Genomic DNA, 22,477 nt, shown 5'->3' on the forward strand with positions numbered 1-22,477 from the left:
TGTGAGTTTAAATCCCAGATGGGATCATATTGACAAGTCAGTACTGTGATCATGCCAAATGTAAGCATATTATCATTGGCTAAAGATGTTTACACTATTTTAGCTGAACAGTGTACCACTTACTTTCAAACCCCCATACCATTTCATTCCCTTACAAAAAACACATGTGAAATTGCATTGTCACATGTGAAATAGCTGTTTTCACCTGTTGAGCCGAAATGTCCACATGTTAAAACAAAAGAGACACATATGAGGTCAGTTGTTCACATGTGAAACAATATGTTCACAATATGAAACATGAAATATGAAACAATATGTTCACAATATGAAACATATGAAATATGAAACAATATGTTCACAATATGAAACATATGAAACAATATGTTCACATGTATTAAGTTTAGAGTTCACATGTTAACACCATCTTCTCACACGAGGAGAATAACGTTTTCACCTCACGTGAATTGCAGGTTCACATTCAATTTCACATGTGAAAAACATTCACATGTAAAAATCGAATTTGCACTTTCACATGTGAAAATCTAACTCTCACATGTGGAATTGCATTTTCAAATGTGGAAAACGTCATGTGAAAATCGAGTTAGCACTTGAGATCATGTTTTTACGTGTAGTTTCATGGTATCACGTTGCTTTTACATATTGTCACATGTTATCACATCAACTTGACATAAGATCACATGTAAAATGAATGTGGTTTTTCTGTAAGAGTAGGGTGACTTTCAATTTCCATCACTGCTGATGAAATCCTTCCATAGTAATGGCAGGCTCGTGTTGCGTCCCAAATGGCACCCTATTCCCTACATAGCGCACTACTTTGACCAGATACCTATGGAACTATTTAGGGAACAGGGTGCCATTTGGGATGCCCCCTTACATAGTTTGGAGGAATAGCTGGCTGTCCACACGAGAGGGGGGCATGTGACACCAGCAGAGAAGGAATTCAACAGGAGAGGACCTGGCTTAGCTCATTGAGAAGAAACAGCCAAACGCATTTGAAGATTTTATTGGCTGCCCCCTCGGTCAATCCATGATGTAATAAAGGCTGACAACATGGAAGTGTTGCGGTGTGCAGCTCTGCAGAGTGCTGTTGGCTCTGGTTCCACTCACTGGCACTGCCCTCATCCCCTCCTCTCCCCTCATCCCTCCCCACACAGCAGGCTAGGCGCTGAACCGGAGCCGACAGGCCCTATCCCCACAGCTGCATGGGGAACTCGGAAACATTCCTCTTGGGTAAATGATAGTAGGATTAGCATCCCCCTCAGTTTCTTTTAGGGTATAGTTTTACATCTAAACAGAGGATTAAGGAAGGGAAGGAGGGACAACACTCCCAGCTGTGATCGCTGCCTGCGCTAAATGTGGTTCTGCACCAACCAGAGCTGAGTTGACATTCTTGCACTGTGGTGTGTTGGTTGGGATTTGGATGAGTGATGATGTCACACTCTCTAAGATGATCCCCCTGTGTGTGTTTGTGGTCTCAAGTTTCAAATTCAAGCTTCAAGTTTATTTTTCCAAATGTCCATCACGAATACATTGGAATACATTGGAAATTTTACCTACCACTTATACACTACATTACAAAAAGTATGTGGACACCTGTTCGTCGAACATTTAATTCCAAAATCATGGGCATTAATATGGAGTTGGACCCTCCTTTGGTGCTATAACAGCCTCCACTCTTCTGGGAAGGCTTTCGACTCGATGTTGGAACATTGCTGCGGGGACTTGCTTCCATTGAGCCACGAGCATTAATGAGGTCGGACACTGATGTTGGGCGGTTAGGTCTGGCTTGCAGTCGGCGTTCCAATTAATCCCAAAGGTGTTCTTTTGGGTTGAGGTCAGGGCTCTGTGCAGGCCAGTCAGGTTCTTCCCTACCACTCTCGACAAACCATTTCTGTATGGACCTCGCTTTATGCATGGGGGCATTGTCATGCTGAAACAGGAAAGCGCCTTCCCCAAACTGTTGCCACAAAGTTGGAAGCAAAGAATCGTCTAGAATGTCATTGTATGCTGTAGCGTGAAGATTTCCCTTCACTGGAACTAAGGGGTCTATCACGAACCAAGAAAAACAGCCCCAGACCATTATTCCTCCTCCAACAAACGTTTTTAATTGGCGCTATGGATTGGGGCAGTTAGCGTTCTCCTGGCATCCACCAAACCCAGATTCGTCCGTCGGCCTGCCAGATGGTGAAGCGTGATTCATCACTCCAGAGAACGCTTTTCCACTGCTCCAGAGTAAAATGGCGGTGAGCTTTACACCTCTCCAGCCGACGCTTGGAATTGCGCATGGTGATCTTAGGCTTGTGTGCAGCTGCTCGGGCATGGAAACAAATTTCAGCACTCAGTGGTCTTGTTCTGTGAGCTTGTGTGGCCTACCACTTTGCGGCTGAGCCGTTGTTGCTCCTAGACGTTTCCACTTCACAATAACAGTACTTACAGTTGACCGGGGCAGCTCTAGAAGGGCAGTGACGATTTCATACACCTGTCTGCAACGGGTGGGGCTGAAATAGCCAAATCCACTCATTTGAAGAGGTGTCCACATACTTCTGTGTATATAGTGTACTCTTTCTCTGTGCAGCACTGCAGACATGGGAAGTGTGTGAACAAGGAGCTGGACCTGCGGCCGGTCCATGGGGAGTGGGGCCCCTGGGGACCCTACAGTGTCTGCTCGAGGACCTGTGGAGGAGGCACCAGGAGCACCTCCAGAGACTGCAACAACCCTGAGTAAGACTCTTATTCCTACTAGTGCAAAATGCCAGGAGACTGCAACAACCCGGAGTTAGGGCCTTAGGAGTCTTAGAGTAACCAGTCCAAACACAACAGGAGACTCCTTCAAGCCTGAGTAAGACTGAGTCTTAGTCTAACTAAGCCAAACTAAGTCAAAACACACCAGGAGTAGCCAGTCAAAGCAATAATAACACACCTTGAGTAAGGGCTCTGATTCGTCAAAACAATACTACACCTGAGTAAAAGCCACAAAAAAAGCTTGAGTTGCGTACTTGGCAAAACACATGTCAATCAAAGAGTCAAACCCTCTGTGAATGTCAGTCATGTTTTAATCAAGTTCTTTTGCCGTAATGTTTCTTCAGGCCCAGGAACAGAGGAAAGTTCTGTGTGGGTCGAAGGATGAAGTTCCGGTCGTGCAACACTGAGCCGTGTCCCAGAGGACAAAGAGACTTCCGCGAGGAGCAGTGCTCTCAGTTTGACGGCAAGCACTTCAACATCAACGGTCTACCTCCCACCGTCCGCTGGATGCCCAAGTACAGCGGTAGTGAGTACCCTTTATTTTAAAGCGTCTTTGGGTCCTTGAAAATCACTACTGTATATAAAACTCCATGTATTATTCGTGCTAGTGCACACTGCATAAGCAGTTCAACCATGAGAACACCAGGCATCTGTTATAGTTTGTAATGGAGGCACTACATGATAACATTATGTGTACCATTATACTATACGACCCCTATAGACACTTCTTGATGACCCCTCACAGATCTCAAAGAACCAGACTTTACCGGATTTAAGTCAACTGTCAGAAAGTCCACCATGCCTAATTGAGGGCTAAATGGGATTATTAGTAAATATTTTTCAGGATGATATAAATAAAAACATGTCTCTGGTGCTTCTGTCTTCATACCCTCAATCCCCATCTTGTCCTGGTAAATAGACTAACTCTACTGTTTGCTTTTGACTCCGTAGAGGCAGATTCTGTCAGTGTGTTCTTCCCTCAACGCTTAGCCTAGTCTGGATAGGAACAGACGGATGAATGTAATCAACACTATAGAAACATTCAGTACTACCATATGATGCTCCTGGATAGCTTCCCTCTTCTATACCTCATGCGTTGTTATAATTATTGTGATGGCTTGCTCTGCTGGACAAGATGCCGTTTGGCAAAGGAGACAGGGCTTTGGCGCAGTGTTGATGATTTCGAAGAAGTAACCTCAAGCTGTCACAATGTTAAACAAGCAAACTGACCAAGCACAGAGGCCAAAATGCTGTCAAGCAGAGTGGAATATTTCCAAATAACTGGTACAAATGTTGGTATTTCAGCAAAGCTAACTGCTGACCCTAGCAAAAATGTAAATAGCAGTACTATTGTGTATAATAACATTTTTTTTTGTTAATTTGCCAACAGTAGGCTTCTACTGTAAAATACTGTTGTTTTTATGTGTTTCACTGTAATATGTCACATAGAAGAAAAAACGAACTATGGAGTATTCTTTCTATCTTTCCTTCCTCTGTAGTTCTAATGAAGGATCGGTGCAAGCTCTTCTGTCGGGTTACCGGGACAATGGCCTACTATCAGCTGAAGGACCGCGTCATCGACGGCACACCATGTGGCCCAGACACCTACGACATCTGCGTTCAAGGCCTCTGTCGGGTAGCTGTACTCCCTTACATCAACACTGTGTATCAAACACAGCTACACACTTATATGTTCTCTCAGATGTGTCTGTCTATATCAGCATATCGCTTACAATGTTGTGAAATGTTGCTGATGCTGACCTTCTGTATCAGAGTGCGCACACACACACACCCACGTTTTCCCAATTTTTGTCTCCTCAAAGAGAAAGCTGCAGTTTTGTGGATGTTGGGTTGAGGATAACAACATCTATTTTTAGTGCAGGTTTGTGACCACTGATGACAGAGATAGCCCTTGGTGTGACTCCATGTCTGATTGGTGTGTGTCTGTGTGACCCTCTGTCTGATTGGTGTGTCTCTGTGTGACCGCCTGTCTGATTGGTTTGTCTCTGTGGCATTTCCACAGCAAGCAGGCTGTGACCATGTGTTGAACTCCAAGGCGAAGAACGACAAGTGTGGAGTGTGTGGAGGGGACAACTCCTCCTGCAAAACCCTCGCTGGGACCTTCAATGATGCCGAGTATGGTAAGCCTGGCTGCCTTTCTTCTGTTTCCCTGTATTCCAAAATACTTAAGAAGGTATTGCACACTGTTCACAATAACAATTGTCGATGAACAGGTGAAATACAATACGCTTGCCATAAACTATTTGACACTTGAATACTGCACAAATGACCACAGAATTATGACATAACTTTTGGATGCTAGTAAAGGCAATTATTATTTTCCTTTTGCTTTGGGACATTGCTTTGCATGTGGAAGCCCAGGTAAACACTGGAAGTTCTCAAACTGACCCCCTCAAACTCATGATTAGTATGATATCTCATCCCAGGCCAATCGCTAATTACATCCAATCACCTTCAAGTCTGAGCTGCAAAAGAACAAAATAGAAATTACCATAGGTGTGGCTCCGGTCAAGTTTACTCAATATTAGTTTTGCTATTCGCTTCTCTTTCTCTGTATGTCCATTCCTCCGCTTGTGTCTGTACCGAGGAGTCCTGGGCCAAGCATGTGTAACCAGACCCTCTCTCTCCCTCCTCCCTCTCTCCAGCCAGGCTCAGCTATCCCAGGGTGCACAGGGGTGTCTTTCCGTTAGGACTGTGTTTACATTCTGCGGTCGCCCTGCGGTTGCATTCGATTGTATGTGTGGTCAATGGTTGTTTCGGGGGCTTCGAGGGCCTGTGGAGGCGCTGTGGCTTTCTCTAAGGGGGACCTGGTCTGCGGTTTACTCAGTTCACCTACTCCTTGTACCTATGTGCTTAAGCTGTCTTCACCAGTTAGAGCGGGAATTTAACATGCTACTTAAATCCTAACAGCACAGAAGAGACATTTATGCTGCTGTTTGTTTTTAGCACTGAAGTGAATGGGTTTGAATTGACTTGTCACGAACCTTCTTCAGCAATTGCTGTTTACCAACTACTTTATGTCGTTTATTTTTGTTTTGGTTGATGCTGTAAGACTTTTTTCTTGTGGTACCAGAGTTACTGTAGCATATAAGGGTTAAGGGGCTATTACTTTGACTACATAGACAATGCACTTCAATCAACAATAGTAACCACCGAATGTAGCCTATGTGTAATGTTGCTATGGGGATCGTTTGACCGCGGATCTTGGACTGGGGTGTAATGATTGATTATTCCAATGCTCCTAGATTGAAGGATAAACTGTGTGTTGGGAGTGTGTGGTTGGCCAGTCGGTTGGTCGGTGTGACGAGAGATAACCTTTAGTAGTGCTAGCCCTGAGTGGCCCATGCCGTTCTCTCTCTTCTCTATTTCTCCCCCTCTCTCACCTCTCTTTAATCCAGTTCTCTCTTCCAACCCCTTTCCTCTCTGACTGCTCTCCTCTCCCCTCACTCCAATATATCTTCAAACTCCATCCTCCTAGTTCTCTCCCCTCTTTCCACCTCTCTCTTTGTCCCTTTCACCGCTATCTCCTGTTTTTTTTCTACTCTCTTCCTCCCTCTTCCTGTTCACCTCTTCCCATGTCGGCCTGTCATGGAACACAGAACCAGGGAAATTACAGGGCAATCGCCGGACCGGGCCGGGGAGTAATTACATATTATTTCACGGGTGGGCCTCTGTGAGTGAAATGAACCTTCTACAGGTTATTTTAGAGCTCCTCTTATTTTTCCAAGTGTGACATTTTAATCCCAGAGGTAAGAGCCCGCCTTCCCTTCCCATGGAAGATCACAGATCCTGAATCCTACCGCATAGTGAAGCCATTAAATAAAGGTGTGACTGTTCTGTTCAATACTGGGAGTACTGGGACTGTTGTGGTTGCCCTTAGCTTTCTCACCGTAAACTACATCGCTCTCTGTCTTTCTCTCTCTCTTTTCATTCTCTCTCTTTCTCTTTCGTTCTCTCTCTCTGTCTCTCTCTCTCCATCCAGGTTACAACACAGTAGTTCGGATCCCTGCAGGAGCCACCAACATTGATATCAAACAGGTCAGCTACTCTGGGAAGCCGGAGGATGACAACTACCTCGGTGAGCGTGTGTGTGTGTGTGTGTGTGTGTGTGTGAGATCACTGTTCTGGATGTCACCTCAGTCCCCTGTGCTTATGTGTGATGGTGTCACTAGTTAGCCACTGTGCCTCACACCAAGCCAACTCACTCACAGCCAGTTTATGACAAATAATTTCTAACTATAGAGGCTTATAGCGGTTTTTATTTTTGCCCCTTTAAATGGTGTGCACCATACAATAGGTCAATGTGATTCTCCCCCTCCTCTATCAAAGGGCAGCCATTGGTCAGAACATGGTTACCCACCAGCGACCTCAGCTGTAGGTACAAGGTAAGGAAGGGGGTGAGGAAGTATGGACTAATGCCAAACCGCTGGTCATTTATACCAGTCAGAATGTATATGGAGGAAGCATGGCGGGGTGTGGGCCCACATAGTCAGGCCATAAGGGCTAGCTGGGAAAGAAAACGGAGTGGCAGAATGAGAGGATGATGAATGAGTGTAGAATAGGTGCTAATTAGAGGCATGTGTAACGAGGCCTGATGAAAGTACATAGGGGCTGGATGAGATGGACCATGGCTGTGTGTGTGTGTGTGTGTGTGTGTGTGTGTGTGTGTGTGTGTGTGTGTGTGTGTGTGTGTGTGTGTGTGTGTGTGTGTGTGTGTGTGTGTGTGTGTGTTTGAAATTCTTAATTTAATAAAACAACCACATTTTGAGAGTAGTTTTTTATGATGTTTTTATGATAGAGAAAAAAACATCCCCACTTTGCAGTCTTGATCGTGTACTTTAACACTAACTATGTTTCATTACCTATTGAAATAAATATGTATTCCTCAAATCATTTGACTGTGTCATCGACTCACAGATTGATATAACATATGATGTGGTTTACCACTGAGACTTAAAACATCTATCCAGGCGTTGTTAGATCTGGCATGTCGCGTTCCCCTGCTCAGATGTTGCATGCATCAACCAATGCTTGCATGCCACGCCATTGACTGTGCCGTTGGGCACCAGAGTGCTATAACATATGTGGTTAGTTGATACGTAAAATACCTATCCAGACATTGTAAGATCTGGCATACATCAGCAACGCCTGGGCAGAGGAATGTGACAATAGCCTACCTTAGCCTTCACACGTTTCACACGTGTAGCTTGTTGTTATTGTCGGCCAATCAACGTGGCACTACAGTCAAAGGCTCTATATGTAGCAAGCAATGTAAAGTGGGAGGTCTCTAATCAAAGCTAAATGGAATTAAAATGACGGGTTAAATTAGCTAAATGAGAAGGAGGATGCTACAATAAGCAACCGACGGGTAGGCTGTTCTTTAATCTGAATGGAGTTGTTGTAAACAAGGACGGGGAGCATAGCAAAATAGCCTAATTTAGCCTAGCTTGATGGCTATTTTAGCCAGCTTCTTCACATTGATTTGATGCAGTAAAGACAGGCACTACCAGGTTGGATGGTTGATAACCTATGGCATCTACAGGTTTGTCTAACTAGCATGAGTCAGTGTACTTTTTTGTCTCTCCGTGACAGAAACCTTGTAATTTCAGAAATAATGACATTATTTAAAATATCCATCCCTACTGGAGACCTAGCCCATTCATAAACGCTAACTACCTTTACCTCCTATTGATGAAGGCATCTTCTTCCTGGGGGCCTTTTGTTATGAGCCCAGACGCTTGCTCTAAACGTTGACACGCATGGCTTGCGGTACGGTTTTAGAGACATAAGGAACATATCTTTCATATCAGCTTGAAATAATTGTTTAAAAAAAAAACATATTGTATAGGATTAGGGTTCCCACACGGCCATATCTCCACCTTACAGCACTTGTTTACGGAAGACATAGGCGGCCACCTGTGCTAATTATCTATCTAGCATGCTCCGAACACCTCTGTGTAAGCGTAACTGGGGCGGAAGTGTAGTTTGTCAACTGGAGGCACACATAGAGTTTGGATCTGTTCATATCTGCTACAGGAGGTGTATCTTTTTTTATTTGAAAGATTATTTCTCACTGATTTAAAAGATAAGGGCCATATGTTTCGAAAACCGATTGCAAGCGATGATTGACGTTTCTAACATAGTTTCGGAATTATAGTTCACATGGCCAACCGTGAGCGAAGCTAATCGCTGAAAGGGTTTTCGAGAACCACAGGAGACCTAATCACACACACATTGTTTCAACATGGGCTCTCTCACATTGTAATTACATTGTAATTACTGCATATTTCTCAGAACCATCATTTGTGTGTGTGTGTTGAAGGGGTTAGCTAGTTGGTGTTTGGTTGTTAGTGTGTATATCAGAGTTGGTTCAGCATGTGTGCGTTTGTGTTTGTGCTTGCTTTTATGTAATTGTTTGGATTTGGAGGCTACTTTGTTAGCATTGTAATGTCAGTTGGCAAGGAGAGTCACGCAGTCTAGCTCCAAATTACTGCAATTTGGAGCCACCAATTTTTTTTACTTACCCCCATGCAACAATGGCATTGCAGAACATTATTGGTTTGAAGTCAATGAATGTTTATACTACTTTCCCCCTCAAACTATTGTCCAAACCTGAAACCCACAAGACTCAGAGTAAATTGCAAAGAAAGCAGTTTTTCTCAAATGTGTTGAGGCTATATTTTATATTTATATTTTTTCTCTCTTTTTTTGTTTCCTTTCAGCTTTATCTGACAGCCATTCTAACTTTCTCCTGAATGGAAACTTTGTGGTGGCCATGTTCAAAAGGGAAATCCCCTTCAAGGGAACCGTCATTGAGTACAGCGGCTCGGACACCAAAGAGGAGCGCATCAACTGCACTGAACGTGTTGAGGAGGAACTCATCCTACAGGCAAGGCTGACATCTGTCTGTCTCTCTGTCTCTCTCGCTCTTTGTTTCTGTCTTTCTCACGTTCTGCTCTTTCTCTCTCTCCCCCTCTCCTTCCCCATCTCCCCATCTCTATATTGCTAAAGCTTTTTCAAATTGTTGCCCTAGGTCCTGTGTGTGGGGAATCTGTACAACCCAGACGTGCGCTACTCGTTCAACATCCCCATCGAGGAGCACAGAGAACAGTTTGTGTGGGACCCCTCGGGCTCCTGGCTGGAGTGCAGCCGCATGTGTCAGGGTAAGGTCGTAGTCGTCCACCCAATTAGCCATGTGTCCTTGCAGCCCCTCTGCTCTGACCCGGTTGATCACATCCCAGTACATCAGGGTTCCCCAACAGAATAAATATTATCATGTTGTGCTATTGTTTCATTCATTTCTCACTTCCCCCCTTGCTGCTCCTCTAATAGACATTCTACATCCTGCCTCCCACCCAACGGACACTTACCCTGCCCCCACCCCCCAATGGACATTTATTATTGCTACAGTTGTAAGTGTGTAAACACTGAGTGTACAAAACATTAAGAACACCTTCCTAATGAGTTGCACCACCCTCTCCCCTTCTGCCCTCAGAACAGCCTCAATTTGTCAGGGCGTGGACTCTACAAGGTGTCGAAAGCGTTCCACAGGGATGCTGGCCCATGTTGACTCCAATGCTTCCCACAGTTGTGTCAAGTTGGCTGGATGTCCTTTGGGTGGTGGACCATTCTTGATACAAACAGGAAACTGTTGAGTGTGAAAAACCCAGCAGTGTTGCAGTTCTTGACACAAACAGGTGCGCCTGGTACCTACTATCATACCCCGTTCAAAGGCACTTAAATATTTTGCCTTGCCCATTCACCCTCTGAATGGCACACATTCACAATCCATGTCTCAAATGTCTCAAGGCTTAAAAGTCCTTCTATAACTTGTCTCCTCCCCCTCATCTACACTGACTGAAGTGGCTTTAACAAGTGACATCAATAAAGGATCACAGCTTTCCCCTGGTTAGTCTGTGTCATGGAAAGAGCAGGTGTTCTTAATGTTGTGTACACTCAGTGTATATTATTATTGTCTCATTCACTTTATTATAAAACATTTTACCTACACTGTTGGATCTCGACGCATAAGAGTTTCACTGTACCCTGCGATTACATCTGCGACCCTGTGCATGTGACTAATAAACTCATCTAATCTAGGCGGCCTGCACGCCAAAAACATTATTGTTGTTCTTGGACATAAAAATCTGTGAAATAACCAGGAAATGAGCTCCACGTGATTTTCATTTAGGAAATCTGTTCCCATGTAGTCCCCTGCATAAATAGAGAGGCACGTAATCGTATCCCATGTTATCAAGGTTTGAAATGATTCTGTTTTTGACAAAATACTAAATCTGTTTGGCATTCTTGTGGTCAATCTGCAGTGTAAAAATGATCTATAACTATGTTCCGGCCCCCCGACCATCCGCTCAAGGAAATACCAGACCCCGGCTGAATCTAGTTGGGGACTCCTGCAGTACACCTTCCACCCCCTGAGCCTATAAGCAGGGGCTGATACTTCCTTTGCCTCAGAGCATACAGCATCATTAGCAGGATCCAGTTGAAACTGTTTGATCCCAGCCCAGCTAAGACCATTTGGCCAATGGCAGGAAGTTGATCAAAACATGTAAAGGAGGGGGAAATGCGTTCCTTGGCAGTCAATCCTTTAGTCAAATGGGGTCTAATCCAAAGTTTACCTGTGGGTGTGTGTGTGTGTGTGTGTGTGTGTGTGTGTGTGTGTGTGTGTGTGTGTGTGTGTGTGTGTGTGTGTGTGTGTGTGTGTGCGTGTGCGCGTGTACCAGGGTTGTCCTATTTTATTTTTAAAGACAATAAATACAACTTTTGCCAGCCAAAATGTCCAGTAGAAAATGAAATTTCATTACAAAATAATGCTTTTTATTAATTGATGGCAAAACCAGTAGATGGAAATACATTTGGCCATTATGCTTATCGGTCTAATTTGCATAATTTAGTGGAATTCAATTGGCCTGTGTGTATTTTTGTTAGTCATCATGTATCTTATTTATCCAACCCAACTATCACACGCGCACAGCATACTATTTTGAGCGGGATTTCTCCTGCAGAGCCTCAGCTGGTTGCTGCTGTAGTAAAACATGTTTTCATCAGCCCATTAATTGAGCGACATGTTTTTTAAGTGTTTTGACATTTTTCAGGCGCTCTGATCCAGAGAGACGTACAGTAGTGAGTACATACATGTTCATATTTGTTCGTACGATTCTAAATCCAACCGCGTGTTTCAAAACTGTTTTGGTGTACGATTAAAAACAGCTAACGTTACTATTTGTATTTCTCAACTAATTAAAGCGCACGTTGCGGTCACCTTTCAAGTGAAGGCGACAGGCTATCAGCGTGTCACCCACGACTTTACAATGTGAGCTGGAGGCAGTATGCATTTTGAAAACATACTTCATTGTTGGAAATCTAAATGTTTTATTTCATATTATGAGGCATGTCTTACCTTGCATCAAAGTAGACTATAGGCTAAATCCTACCATGGAAACGTGGAGGCAATGATTTTATAAAGAATTCATAGGCGGTGCATGAGTTTCAAGTTTGGGGAAGCTTACTTAATTTATCCTACCATTTTTAACTTTCTCCGTGCCAGTTATGATTTTCATATGTGCATTTTCGTGAAACAGTTTCATTTCAATAATAATGTTTTAATTTCTCAAAATCATTTTCACGTGGTTAATCATAAAAATCTGAATTAAAATGCCATACGGACACATTGAAACACTGTGATCCATTGGCGGCTAAAGAAATGAGAGCATTGAAGTCGTAGCCTATAGGCCAATGCAGCAGTAGGCCTATAACTTCCATTGCTCTTTCACACTGAGGATTGGTGATTATCGAGGGGGAGATTGTTGGAAAGACTTACTGTGAGGAACTATAGTTTTAATATATCATTCACAGTGGATATTAAAACACTTTCCTACATTTCCGCGCTATGGTGCTCAGGCATGCGCGCTCACTCAACATTTTCAGGACGAAAGAGAAACCAGACACATGCTCACATGAGGCACTCCAAACAAAAGATAATTTAAAAAAAAGACAAATCTTGGAAATTATTGTTATGAAATAAACCAAAACTTGTTTCTCACAAGTTTAGCAGGTTGTGAACTCTGCAAACAACGTTTCCACACTGAGAATGACAACGGTAATTTACTGTAATTAATACATGCATTAACAGAAATGTGTGTAACCAAATGATGTGGATTAACGGTACTTTTACTACTGGTGACATTCACACAATGAAACAATGAATGCGCACGAATTGGCGGGAGTCAGCTGAGCCAGACTGGGGAGAGACTCACCTTTATCTTCACCAAACACCCCTCCCCTTCTTGTCTCAACATTTGAAATGACACTCGACACATTATCTTCACATATATTTTAGGTGCTTTTCACTGACAGCCCCAACTCAATCATCAGCTGGGCCTATTACCTCCATTTCTCTCCTGTTCTATTGGTTTTCATATCAACTTTCTTTCGTTGTCCAGAATCCAAAAGGTGCAATTCTAGTCATATTAACAACCCATCCTAGTTGTTGCATCTTTAGATTCACCCTCTTTCTAAGTTTCTAACAGAGATCTTTGTCTCTGTCACATATGGAACAGCTATCAGGTGCGCTATTTAGAACGGTGTTTTCCCGCGAAATGCATTTTGGCAAAAGTTTGAAAATGACGTTTTATTGGCTGCTTCATTACATAATCTACATGTTTTGTTGAGATGAATTACCATAATCTACATGTGATTTCTGTCATTCTGAGCACCGTGGGTGGACAACCTAATGGGTTTATGCACCCAAATGCATATGGGTTCGGTCAATTTCTCAAATGGCCGGTAAATTAATATCTTACAGGTCACGTTGTCTGGCGCCACATTTTCCTAACAGAATCCCTGGTCTGTGTGTGTGTGTGTGTGTGTGCATAGGTGAGCGATGGCGCAAGGCAGCGTGTGTGAGGAAGAGTGACCACCTGGGGGTTTCTGACCAGCGCTGTGAGCCTCTACCCCGTCCCAACGCTGCCACTGAGCCATGTAACACTGACTGTGAACTCAGGTAGATACACACACACACACACTCACTGTATATCTGTTAAACAGACACTAACCCATATAGCCTGTTTGCAGGTGGCACATAGCAGGGAAGAGTGAGTGCTCTGCTAAGTGCGGCCCTGGCTACCGGACCATGGACGTGCAGTGTATGAGGTACAGCTCGCTGAAGAGGCAGAGTGAGAGGTTGGAGGCGAGGGCCTGTTCTGACCTACCCAAACCACAGGCCAGAGAGGCCTGCCACGGGGACTGTCTGCTCAAGAGCTGGCAGTATAGCACCTGGTCCCAGGTCAGTGGAAACTACAGTCAAAGACACACATCTAAGTGAAAGATGATTATAATACTTGTTTTCACTATGTGATGCTATTGCACATTGTCTTGATAAAAAGCCTCTTCATTTCTCGTCTCCTCATCCATGACAGATGTTACTTGACTTTTGCTTCCGTGTTACTATAAGTGGACATGATATAGACTCGAGGTAAAAGTGGGTATGTTATACGTTTGGTGCAGTACAAGTTGAATGGTGAGTCTTATGCTGATTCTAACATGTTGTGACGTGAGCAGTGTTCTAAGACGTGTGGTCGCGGGGTTCGTACCAGGGACTCCTACTGTATGAACAACCTGGGGAGGAGACTGGTGGACAGGGACTGTAGTGACTCCCTGAGACTGGTCACCGAGAGCTGCAACGACCAGGCCTGCCCTGGCTGGTCAGCCAGCGAGTGGAGCGAGGTACAGGACACACACACACATGCGCCTGCACACACACACACACACACACACACACACACATAAACACGTCTATAAACACACATTATATAAACATTCCTACACACATAATAACACACACATAAATACTGTATATACACGCTTTATAAACTATATGCGTATCAATGTAAACACACAGATTTGCTCTAACATGCACACACACACACACTTTGAGGATAACATTTTACACATTTTACACACACACAATCACCCTCCCCACTCACACACGCCCTTCATACACACAAACAAGTTTAGACTTTATTCAACCTGATCTCATAGTTTCACTTCGGAATTTGCCGTAATTGGATGAACGTTGATTTTTGACCCGTTAATTCCGCGTGGTTACAGGGTTAAAACAGAAACAACTCAAAGGGTTAAGCTTTGAGCCTCATCAAGTTTGAGCCAGTGCTGTGCATTTGTGTTTTTTTGTTTTGTTTTTGGACCTTTTCAAATGTCCAAAATCGACGGCTCTTTGTTGTGACCAACTTGACTTTATTAGTCTTCCTCCTACACCCCATCTTTCCCTCTGTGTTCCCTCCCAGTGCTTGGTGACGTGTGGGAAGGGGATGAGGCACAGGCAGGTGTCCTGTAGCATGGGGGTAGGAGAGGAGAAGCTGAGCGAACACTTCTGTGACCCGAACACTAAGCCTCCGGCTGTGGGGAGCTGTGAGTTGCCAGAGTGTGCCTCCTGGCAGGTCGGAGTCTGGGGACCGGTGAGTCCAGATGGATCTGTGTGTGTGTGTGTCTGATAGAATCAGATTCTTGGTGTGCATCTGTGTTTGAATCTTAGTGTGTGCATAGGAGTGCAATAGTTAATTTTGGAGTATGTGACATTATAGTGTGTGTTATTTATGTCTGGTTGTACATACAGTATATCCCCTTCTTTTCCCTGTGTGTGTCGGTGGTGTTTGTCTGTGTGTCTGTGTGTGGGGTCAGATTTATTCCGACAGGATATGAGGGCAGAGTGAAAACGCTAGGGAGGAAATGGCAGCTCAAGTCAGAGCACACCACTCCATAACTCACCAGGCTGTTAGGTTTCCCCACTGCCTTAGAAGGAGCCACACACACACACACACTCACACACACCTTGTGAGTCTGCTAGTCCAATACTCTCAGTCTATACGCTAGAGGTCTTCACGAGTCCAAGAAGTTGGACCCAAGGGCAATCAGACCCGACCGGAATGGACCTGAGGATAACTCGACCTAGACCAGACCCGATTGGACCCAAGTGACAAAATAATATGTTTATCAGCCAAGTTGCTCTTCTGGTTAACGAGTCTTTTATATGTTGGCTAAGTTTTCTATAACTCAATTAATTTACCTTATTAGCATAAAATAAATATGCTGTAGGCTATGCAGAGCCGTGGTTGGGTCCATTTTGATCCACTCAGCTGTAATTACATAGACCCCGGGACCTGATGACAATCAAACAGGAGCCAACCCTGACCCGAGGAAAAGTTAGAATTTCAGACCCGAACTCGATTGGGCCGTAGTCGGGCCTCGGGTATGTCTGGTCCACTCAGACCCATGAAGACCTCTACTATACACATACCCGGTCTGGAGATTTGAATTTTGAAATTATTGAATAAATAAATGAATGAGCAAATTAGCGAATAAATAAATGAATGAGCAATTTAGCGAATTAAGGAATGTCTTTGACCATTCATTGACTCAGCTGAACGAGTTGGCGGGCGGGATACTCAGATACTTCTATTGACAGAGCTGGTATATATCTGTCTGTTAATACCTATGTAATCATAATCTACTGCCCAAATAAACCTATCCTGCAGCACTTCCTCCACCAACTCAACACCAAATGTGCACCCCTACACACACACACACACACACACAGCGATCTGGGGTAGAAGGTGAGCATCTGGGGAGGTAGTAGGCTTCAATTACACTGAGTTAGACTGGGCTTAGCTGGGCTAGACTGTGTGAGTTAAAACTGCGTCCACCCTTCCTTGAAGTAATCACGGATCTGCTAGCCAAGGTTTTACTGTCTGACCCTGTGTGTCTCTCTCCTGTGTGTTGTTGCAGTGTGCGGTGACGTGTGGCCATAGTTACCAGATGCGGGCTGTGAGGTGTGTGTCAGGGGCGTATGGTGACACGGTGGATGACAGGGAGTGTAACGCTGCATCCAGACCCAGGGACAGCCAGGACTGTGAGGTGGCACCGTGTCCCTGGGCCTCTCCTCAACACAGCACCGTCCGCCCTGACAGCTCTGGTCAGCTCTTCACACAGTGGAGATACGGCTCCTGGACCACGGTGAACACAGCAACGGCTCACACACACACACACACACACACACCCTTATATAGGCCCATACACACTCACCTATACAGTAGTGCTCATACTGGTACAGTAGTTTCTAAAATGCAGCACACACCCCTGCTTCACACACCCGCTCCCTCATCCTGGCCTAGGCAGTCTGTCAGCCTTGTTTAGGCTTCTGTCTGTCTAATGCTTTGCATTGTTTTCCAGTGCAAATGAAAACCAGGTCTAAACACCAGGCTTGGGTTTCAAACATGAATCTCAGACTATCAGTAATGTCTGACAGAGAGGCGGTGAGCTCGCATATCTAAGAGGAGGCTAGCGCAAGTGTGGTCCCTCCGACAAAAACACACGTACATTTCCCTCAGAAGTGAAACTTTTGATTGCTGTAGGTATTTACCGCTTGGTAATGTTCACCTTGTCCTCCTGTTGAGTTCGCTCGGGTGCAGCTAGAATATCACCAGGTGAAAACCTTATGGAGTAGTCTTTAATGAAGACAGAGAGAGAGAATGACCAATTATTCACACAGTTTGTTACAGTTACAGAGGAAGTGGCTGAAGTGGTGTCTCAAACGTTTGTTGAAAGAGACTGTTGTTATATACCAGTATGAGTTGATATACTAAGCTACAGGACTGTTTCGCTAACACAGACTGGAATATATTCCGGGACCCAATTTGAGGAGTTTACCACATCAGTCACCGACTTCATTAATAAGTACATTGACGCCGTCGTCCCCACTGTGACCGTACCTACAGTACATATCCCAACAAGAAGCCAGACAACATCCGCACTGAGCTAAAGGCTTGAGCTGCCACTTTCAAGGAGCGGGGCGCTAACCCGGGCGCTTATAAGAAATTCCGCTACGCCTTTCGGCGGACCATGAAACAGGCAAAGCGTCAATACAGGACTAAGATCGAATCCTACTGCACCGGCTCTGACGCTCGTCCGATGTGGCAAGGCTTGCAAACTATCATGGATTACAAAGTGAAACCCAGCCACGAGCAACATTGAACCATGCGTGAGAACACCAGCTGTTTCGAATGACTGTGTGTTCTCGCTCTCCATAGGCCAGACGGATGATCAGGATGCGTACTCAGAGCATGCGCTGACCAGCTGGCAAGTGTTTTCACGTACATTTTGCCCAAGAACGCCAAGGTAACCTGTCTAAATGACTATCACCCCGTAGCACTCACATCTGTAGCCATGAAATGCTTTGAAAGGCTGGGCATGGCGCACATGAACACCATCATCCCAGACACCCTGGACCCACTCCAATAACGCATATTGTCCCAACATATCCACAGATGACCAAATCTCTATTGCACTCCACACTGCCCTTTTACCCACTTGGATAAAAGGAACACCTACGTGAGAATGCTGTTCATTGACTACAGCTCAGCGTTCAACACCATGGTGCCCTCCAAGCTCATCACTAAGCTAAGGACCCTGAACACTGAACACCTTCCTCTGCAACTGGATCCTGGACTTCCTGACGGGCCGCCCCCAGGTGGTGAGGGTATGCAACAACGCATCCGCCACGCTGACCTTCAGCACGGGGGCCCTCATGGTTGCGTGCTTAGTCCCCTCCTGTACTCGTTGTTCACCCACGACTCAACCTACACCATTATCAAGTTTGCTGACACGTGGGCCTAAATCATCGACGACGATGAGGCAACCTATAGAGAGGAGGTCAGAGACCTGGCAGTGTGATGCCCAGACAACAACCTTTCCCTCAACATCAGCAAGACAAAGGAGAGCTGATCGTGGACTACAGGAAACGGAGGGTCGAGCGCGTCCACATCGACAGGGCTGTAGTGGAGCGGGTCTAGAGCTTCAATTTCCTTGGTGTCCACATCACTAAGGACCTATCATGGTCAAAACACACCAACACAGCCGTGAACAGGCCACGAAAAGTCCTCTTCCCCCTCAGGAGCCTGACAAGATTTGGCATGGGTCCTCAGATCCTCGAAAAAGTAATACAGCTGCACCATTGAGAGCATCTTGACTGGCTACATCACCACTTGGTATGGCAACTGCTTGGCATCCGACCGCAAAGTGCTACAGATTGTAGTGCGTTTTTCCCAGTACATCACTGGGGCCGAGCTCCCTGCCATCCAGGACCTCTATAATAGGCGGTGTCAGAGTAAGGCCCTAAATATTTACTCCAGCCACCCAAGTCATAGACTGTTAACTCTGCTACCGCACGGTAAGCAGTACTGATGCACCAAGTCTGGAACCAACAGGACCCTGAACAGCTTCTAACCCCAAGCCATAAGACTGCTAAATAGTTAGTCCGTGTAGCTATTTTATTAACTATCTGCATTGTCCCTTTTTGCAGTAACTTTTTTTGATTCATCACTACACTGCTGCTACTGTTTACTACCTGTCACTTTATAACTAGTTATGTACATTTACACCTCAGTTACCGCGTACTCCTGCACATCGACTCAGTACTGGTACCCCTTGTGTATAGACAGCCAAGTTATCATTACTCATTATGTACAGTGGGGAGAACAAGTATTTGATACACTGCCGATTTTGCAGGTTTTCCTACTTACAAAGCATGTAGAGGTCTGTAATTTTTATCATAGGTACACTTCAACTGTGAGAGACGGAATCTAAAACAAGAATCCAGAAAATCACATTGTATGATTTTTAAGTAATTAATTTGCATTTTATTGCATGACATAAGTATTTGATCACCTACCAACCAGTAAGAATTCCGGCTCTCACAAACCTGTTAGTTTTTCTTTAAGAAGCCCTCCTGTTCTCCACTCATTACCTGTAGTAACTGCACCTGTTTGAACTCGTTACCTGTATAAAAGACACCTGTCCACACACTCAATCAAACAGATTCCAACCTCTCCACAATGGCCAAGACCAGAGAGCTGTGTAAGGACATCAGGGATAAAATTGTAGACCTGCACAAGGCTAGGATGGGCTACAGGACAATAGGCAAGCAGCTTGGTGAGAAGGCAACAACTGTTGGCGCAATTATTAGAAAATGGAAGAAGTTCAAGATGACGGTCAATCACCCTCGGTCTGGGGCTCCATGCAAGATCTCACCTCGTGGGGCATCAATGATCATGAGGAAGGTGAGGGATCAGCCCAGAACTACACGGCAGGACCTGGTCAATGACCTGAAGAGAGCTGGGACCACAGTCTCAAAGAAAACCATTAGTAACACACTACGCCGTCATGGATTAAAATCCTGCAGCGCACGCAAGGTCCCCCTGCTCAAGCCAGCGCATGTCCAGGCCCGTCTGAAGTTTGCCAATGACCACCTGGATGATCCAGAGGAGGAATGGGAGAAGGTCATGTGGTCTGATGAGACAAAAATAGAGCTTTTTGGTCTAAACTCCACTCGCCGTGTTTGGAGGAAGAAGAAGGATGAGTACAACCCCAAGAACACCATCCCAACCGTGAAGCATGGAGGTGGAAACATCATTCTTTGGGAATGCTTTTCTGCAAAGGGGACAGGACGACTGCACCGTATTGAGGGGAGGATGGATGGGGCCATGTATCGCGAGATCTTGGCCAACAACCTCCTTCCCTCAGTAAGAGCATTGAAGATGGGTCGTGGATGGGTCTTCCAGCATGACAACGACCCGAAACACACAGCCAGGGCAACTAAGGAGTGGCTCCGTAAGAAGCATCTCAAGGTCCTGGAGTGGCCTAGCCAGTCTCCAGACCTGAACTCAATAGAAAATCTTTGGAGGGAGCTGAAAGTCCGTATTGCCCAGCGACAGCCCCGAAACCTGAAGGATCTGGAGAAGGTCTGTATGGAGGAGTGGGCCAAAATCCCTGCTGCAGTGTGTGCAAACCTGGTCAAGAACTACAAGAAACGTATGATCTCTGTAATTGCAAACAAAGGTTTCTGTACCAAATATTAAGTTCTGCTTTTCTGATGTATCAAATACTTATGTCATGCAATAAAATGCATAAAATGCAACCTCTACATGCTTTGTAAGTAGGAAAACCTGCAAAATCGGCAGTGTATCAAATACTTCTTCTCCGCACTGTATCTATTATTACTTTTATTATTACCTGTTTTACTTTTCTATTATTTCTCTACTTTCTTTCTCTCTGCATTGTAGGGAAGGGCCCATAAGCATTTCACTGTTTGATTTGTACTATTAGATATAGAAGGGAGACAGTTTGACACAATGCTTTTACTATACGTCTGATCTTAAATGTTTGTGTTCCTCTGTGTGCCTGTCTCAGTGCTCTGTCTCCTGTGGGAAAGGGAAGCGTGCCCGTTACGTCAGCTGTCGGGACGCCCAGGGTGGAGTGGCAGACGAGTCCTACTGTGCCCAGCTGCTCCGGCCCCCAGAATCCTCAGCCTGCTTCAGCCCGTGTGGCCAGTGGCGCTCTTGGGAGTGGTCTCCTGTATGTTATAGTTGTAATTTTTCCAACTCTATTAGTATAAATATATGTCAACAGCTATTTTGTAGTAAAGTTGCCTTTACTACTGAAAGAATGCATCACTTATGTCTGATGATTTGATCTTCTCTCTGCTCTCTGCCCAGTGTTCAGTGATATGACCTTGTCTATTCTCTGCCCAGTGTTCAGTGATATGACCTTGTCTATTCTCTGCCCAGTGTTCAGTGATATGACCTTGTCTATTCTCTGCCCAGTGTTCAGTGATATGACCTTGTCTATTCTCTGCCCAGTGTTCAGTGATATGACCTTGTCTATTCTCTGCCCAGTGTTCAGTGATATGACCTTGTCTATTCTCTGCCCAGTGTTCAGTGACGTGTGGTGTGGGCCGGGCTACCAGGCAGGTGGTGTGCAGTAACTACCACCACCAGGTTGACGAGTCCTTCTGCGATCAGGACGAGAGGCCCAGCACAGAGCAGGAGTGTACAGGCGCCCCCTGCCCCTCCGTGTACCGCCAGAGGCCCAACGACCAGCCCTACAGCCCCCACGACCCCGCCACCCACCCGGGACACAGCAGCTGGAACGTCCCCTCGGCAGACAACCAGTGGAGGACGGGACCCTGGGGAGGAGTATGTACAGAACCATAGGACCATGTCACCTGACCATGCCATTCCTGGTCGGGTTACATGGTCAAGAAAACCCCCTGGCACTTCGATACCATCTCCATTCACTGCTCTGTCTCACTTAATTGTCTAACTGCGTGCTGCTGTATCTCACATAGAGATCTCTTACTGAGACAGCAAGGATGTGATGTGTAACTGTAATTGGTTGCAGAAAATACCTGCTGCGTAGTTCAAGGCTGTTCTATGTGTCATGTTATCCTTCTAAGGCCGATGCTTTCCATCTGTGTGTGGACCAAGTGTACTCTAACTCCACAGTGTACTCTAACTCCACAGTGTACTCTAACTCCACAGTGTACTCTAACTCCACAGCTGGCTTTGGTTTACATTGCAGCTGGTCTGTACAAAGTTGTCTGTGTGTTTCCCCTCTGTCTGTAACACACACTCTGTGCCCGTCCATAGTGCTCCAGTACGTGTGCAGGGGGCTTCCAGAGGAGGGTGGTGGTGTGTCAGGATGCGGAGGGTCGCAGCACCAGCCACTGTGACCAGAGGGTCAAACCTGCCGAGTCCAAGAACTGCGACTCAGGACCCTGCCCTCTGTGGAACTACGGCGTCTGGGGAGAGGTCAGTACACAGGCAGT

The 22,477-nt window shown here is 45.3% G+C and overlaps 1 protein-coding gene across 1 annotated transcript in view; it reads left to right on the forward strand.

Moving 5' to 3' along the window:
• The window catches only part of LOC120065813 (A disintegrin and metalloproteinase with thrombospondin motifs 20-like), a 123,821-nt gene that overhangs the window by 60,126 nt on the left and 41,218 nt on the right, over positions 1–22,477 (forward strand). The window contains 15 exon segments of the mRNA XM_039016864.1: positions 2,597–2,742; positions 3,108–3,289; positions 4,263–4,399; positions 4,787–4,904; positions 6,767–6,862; positions 9,507–9,673; positions 9,818–9,947; positions 13,678–13,804; positions 13,876–14,086; positions 14,362–14,526; positions 15,105–15,275; positions 16,603–16,830; positions 21,061–21,225; positions 21,582–21,845; positions 22,299–22,460. Coding sequence (XP_038872792.1) covers positions 2,597–2,742; positions 3,108–3,289; positions 4,263–4,399; positions 4,787–4,904; positions 6,767–6,862; positions 9,507–9,673; positions 9,818–9,947; positions 13,678–13,804; positions 13,876–14,086; positions 14,362–14,526; positions 15,105–15,275; positions 16,603–16,830; positions 21,061–21,225; positions 21,582–21,845; positions 22,299–22,460 — 2,469 coding nt within the window.

The sequence above is a fragment of the Salvelinus namaycush genome, chromosome 21 (genome assembly GCF_016432855.1).
Source record: "Salvelinus namaycush isolate Seneca chromosome 21, SaNama_1.0, whole genome shotgun sequence".
Classification (NCBI taxonomy): Eukaryota; Metazoa; Chordata; class Actinopteri; order Salmoniformes; family Salmonidae; genus Salvelinus; species Salvelinus namaycush.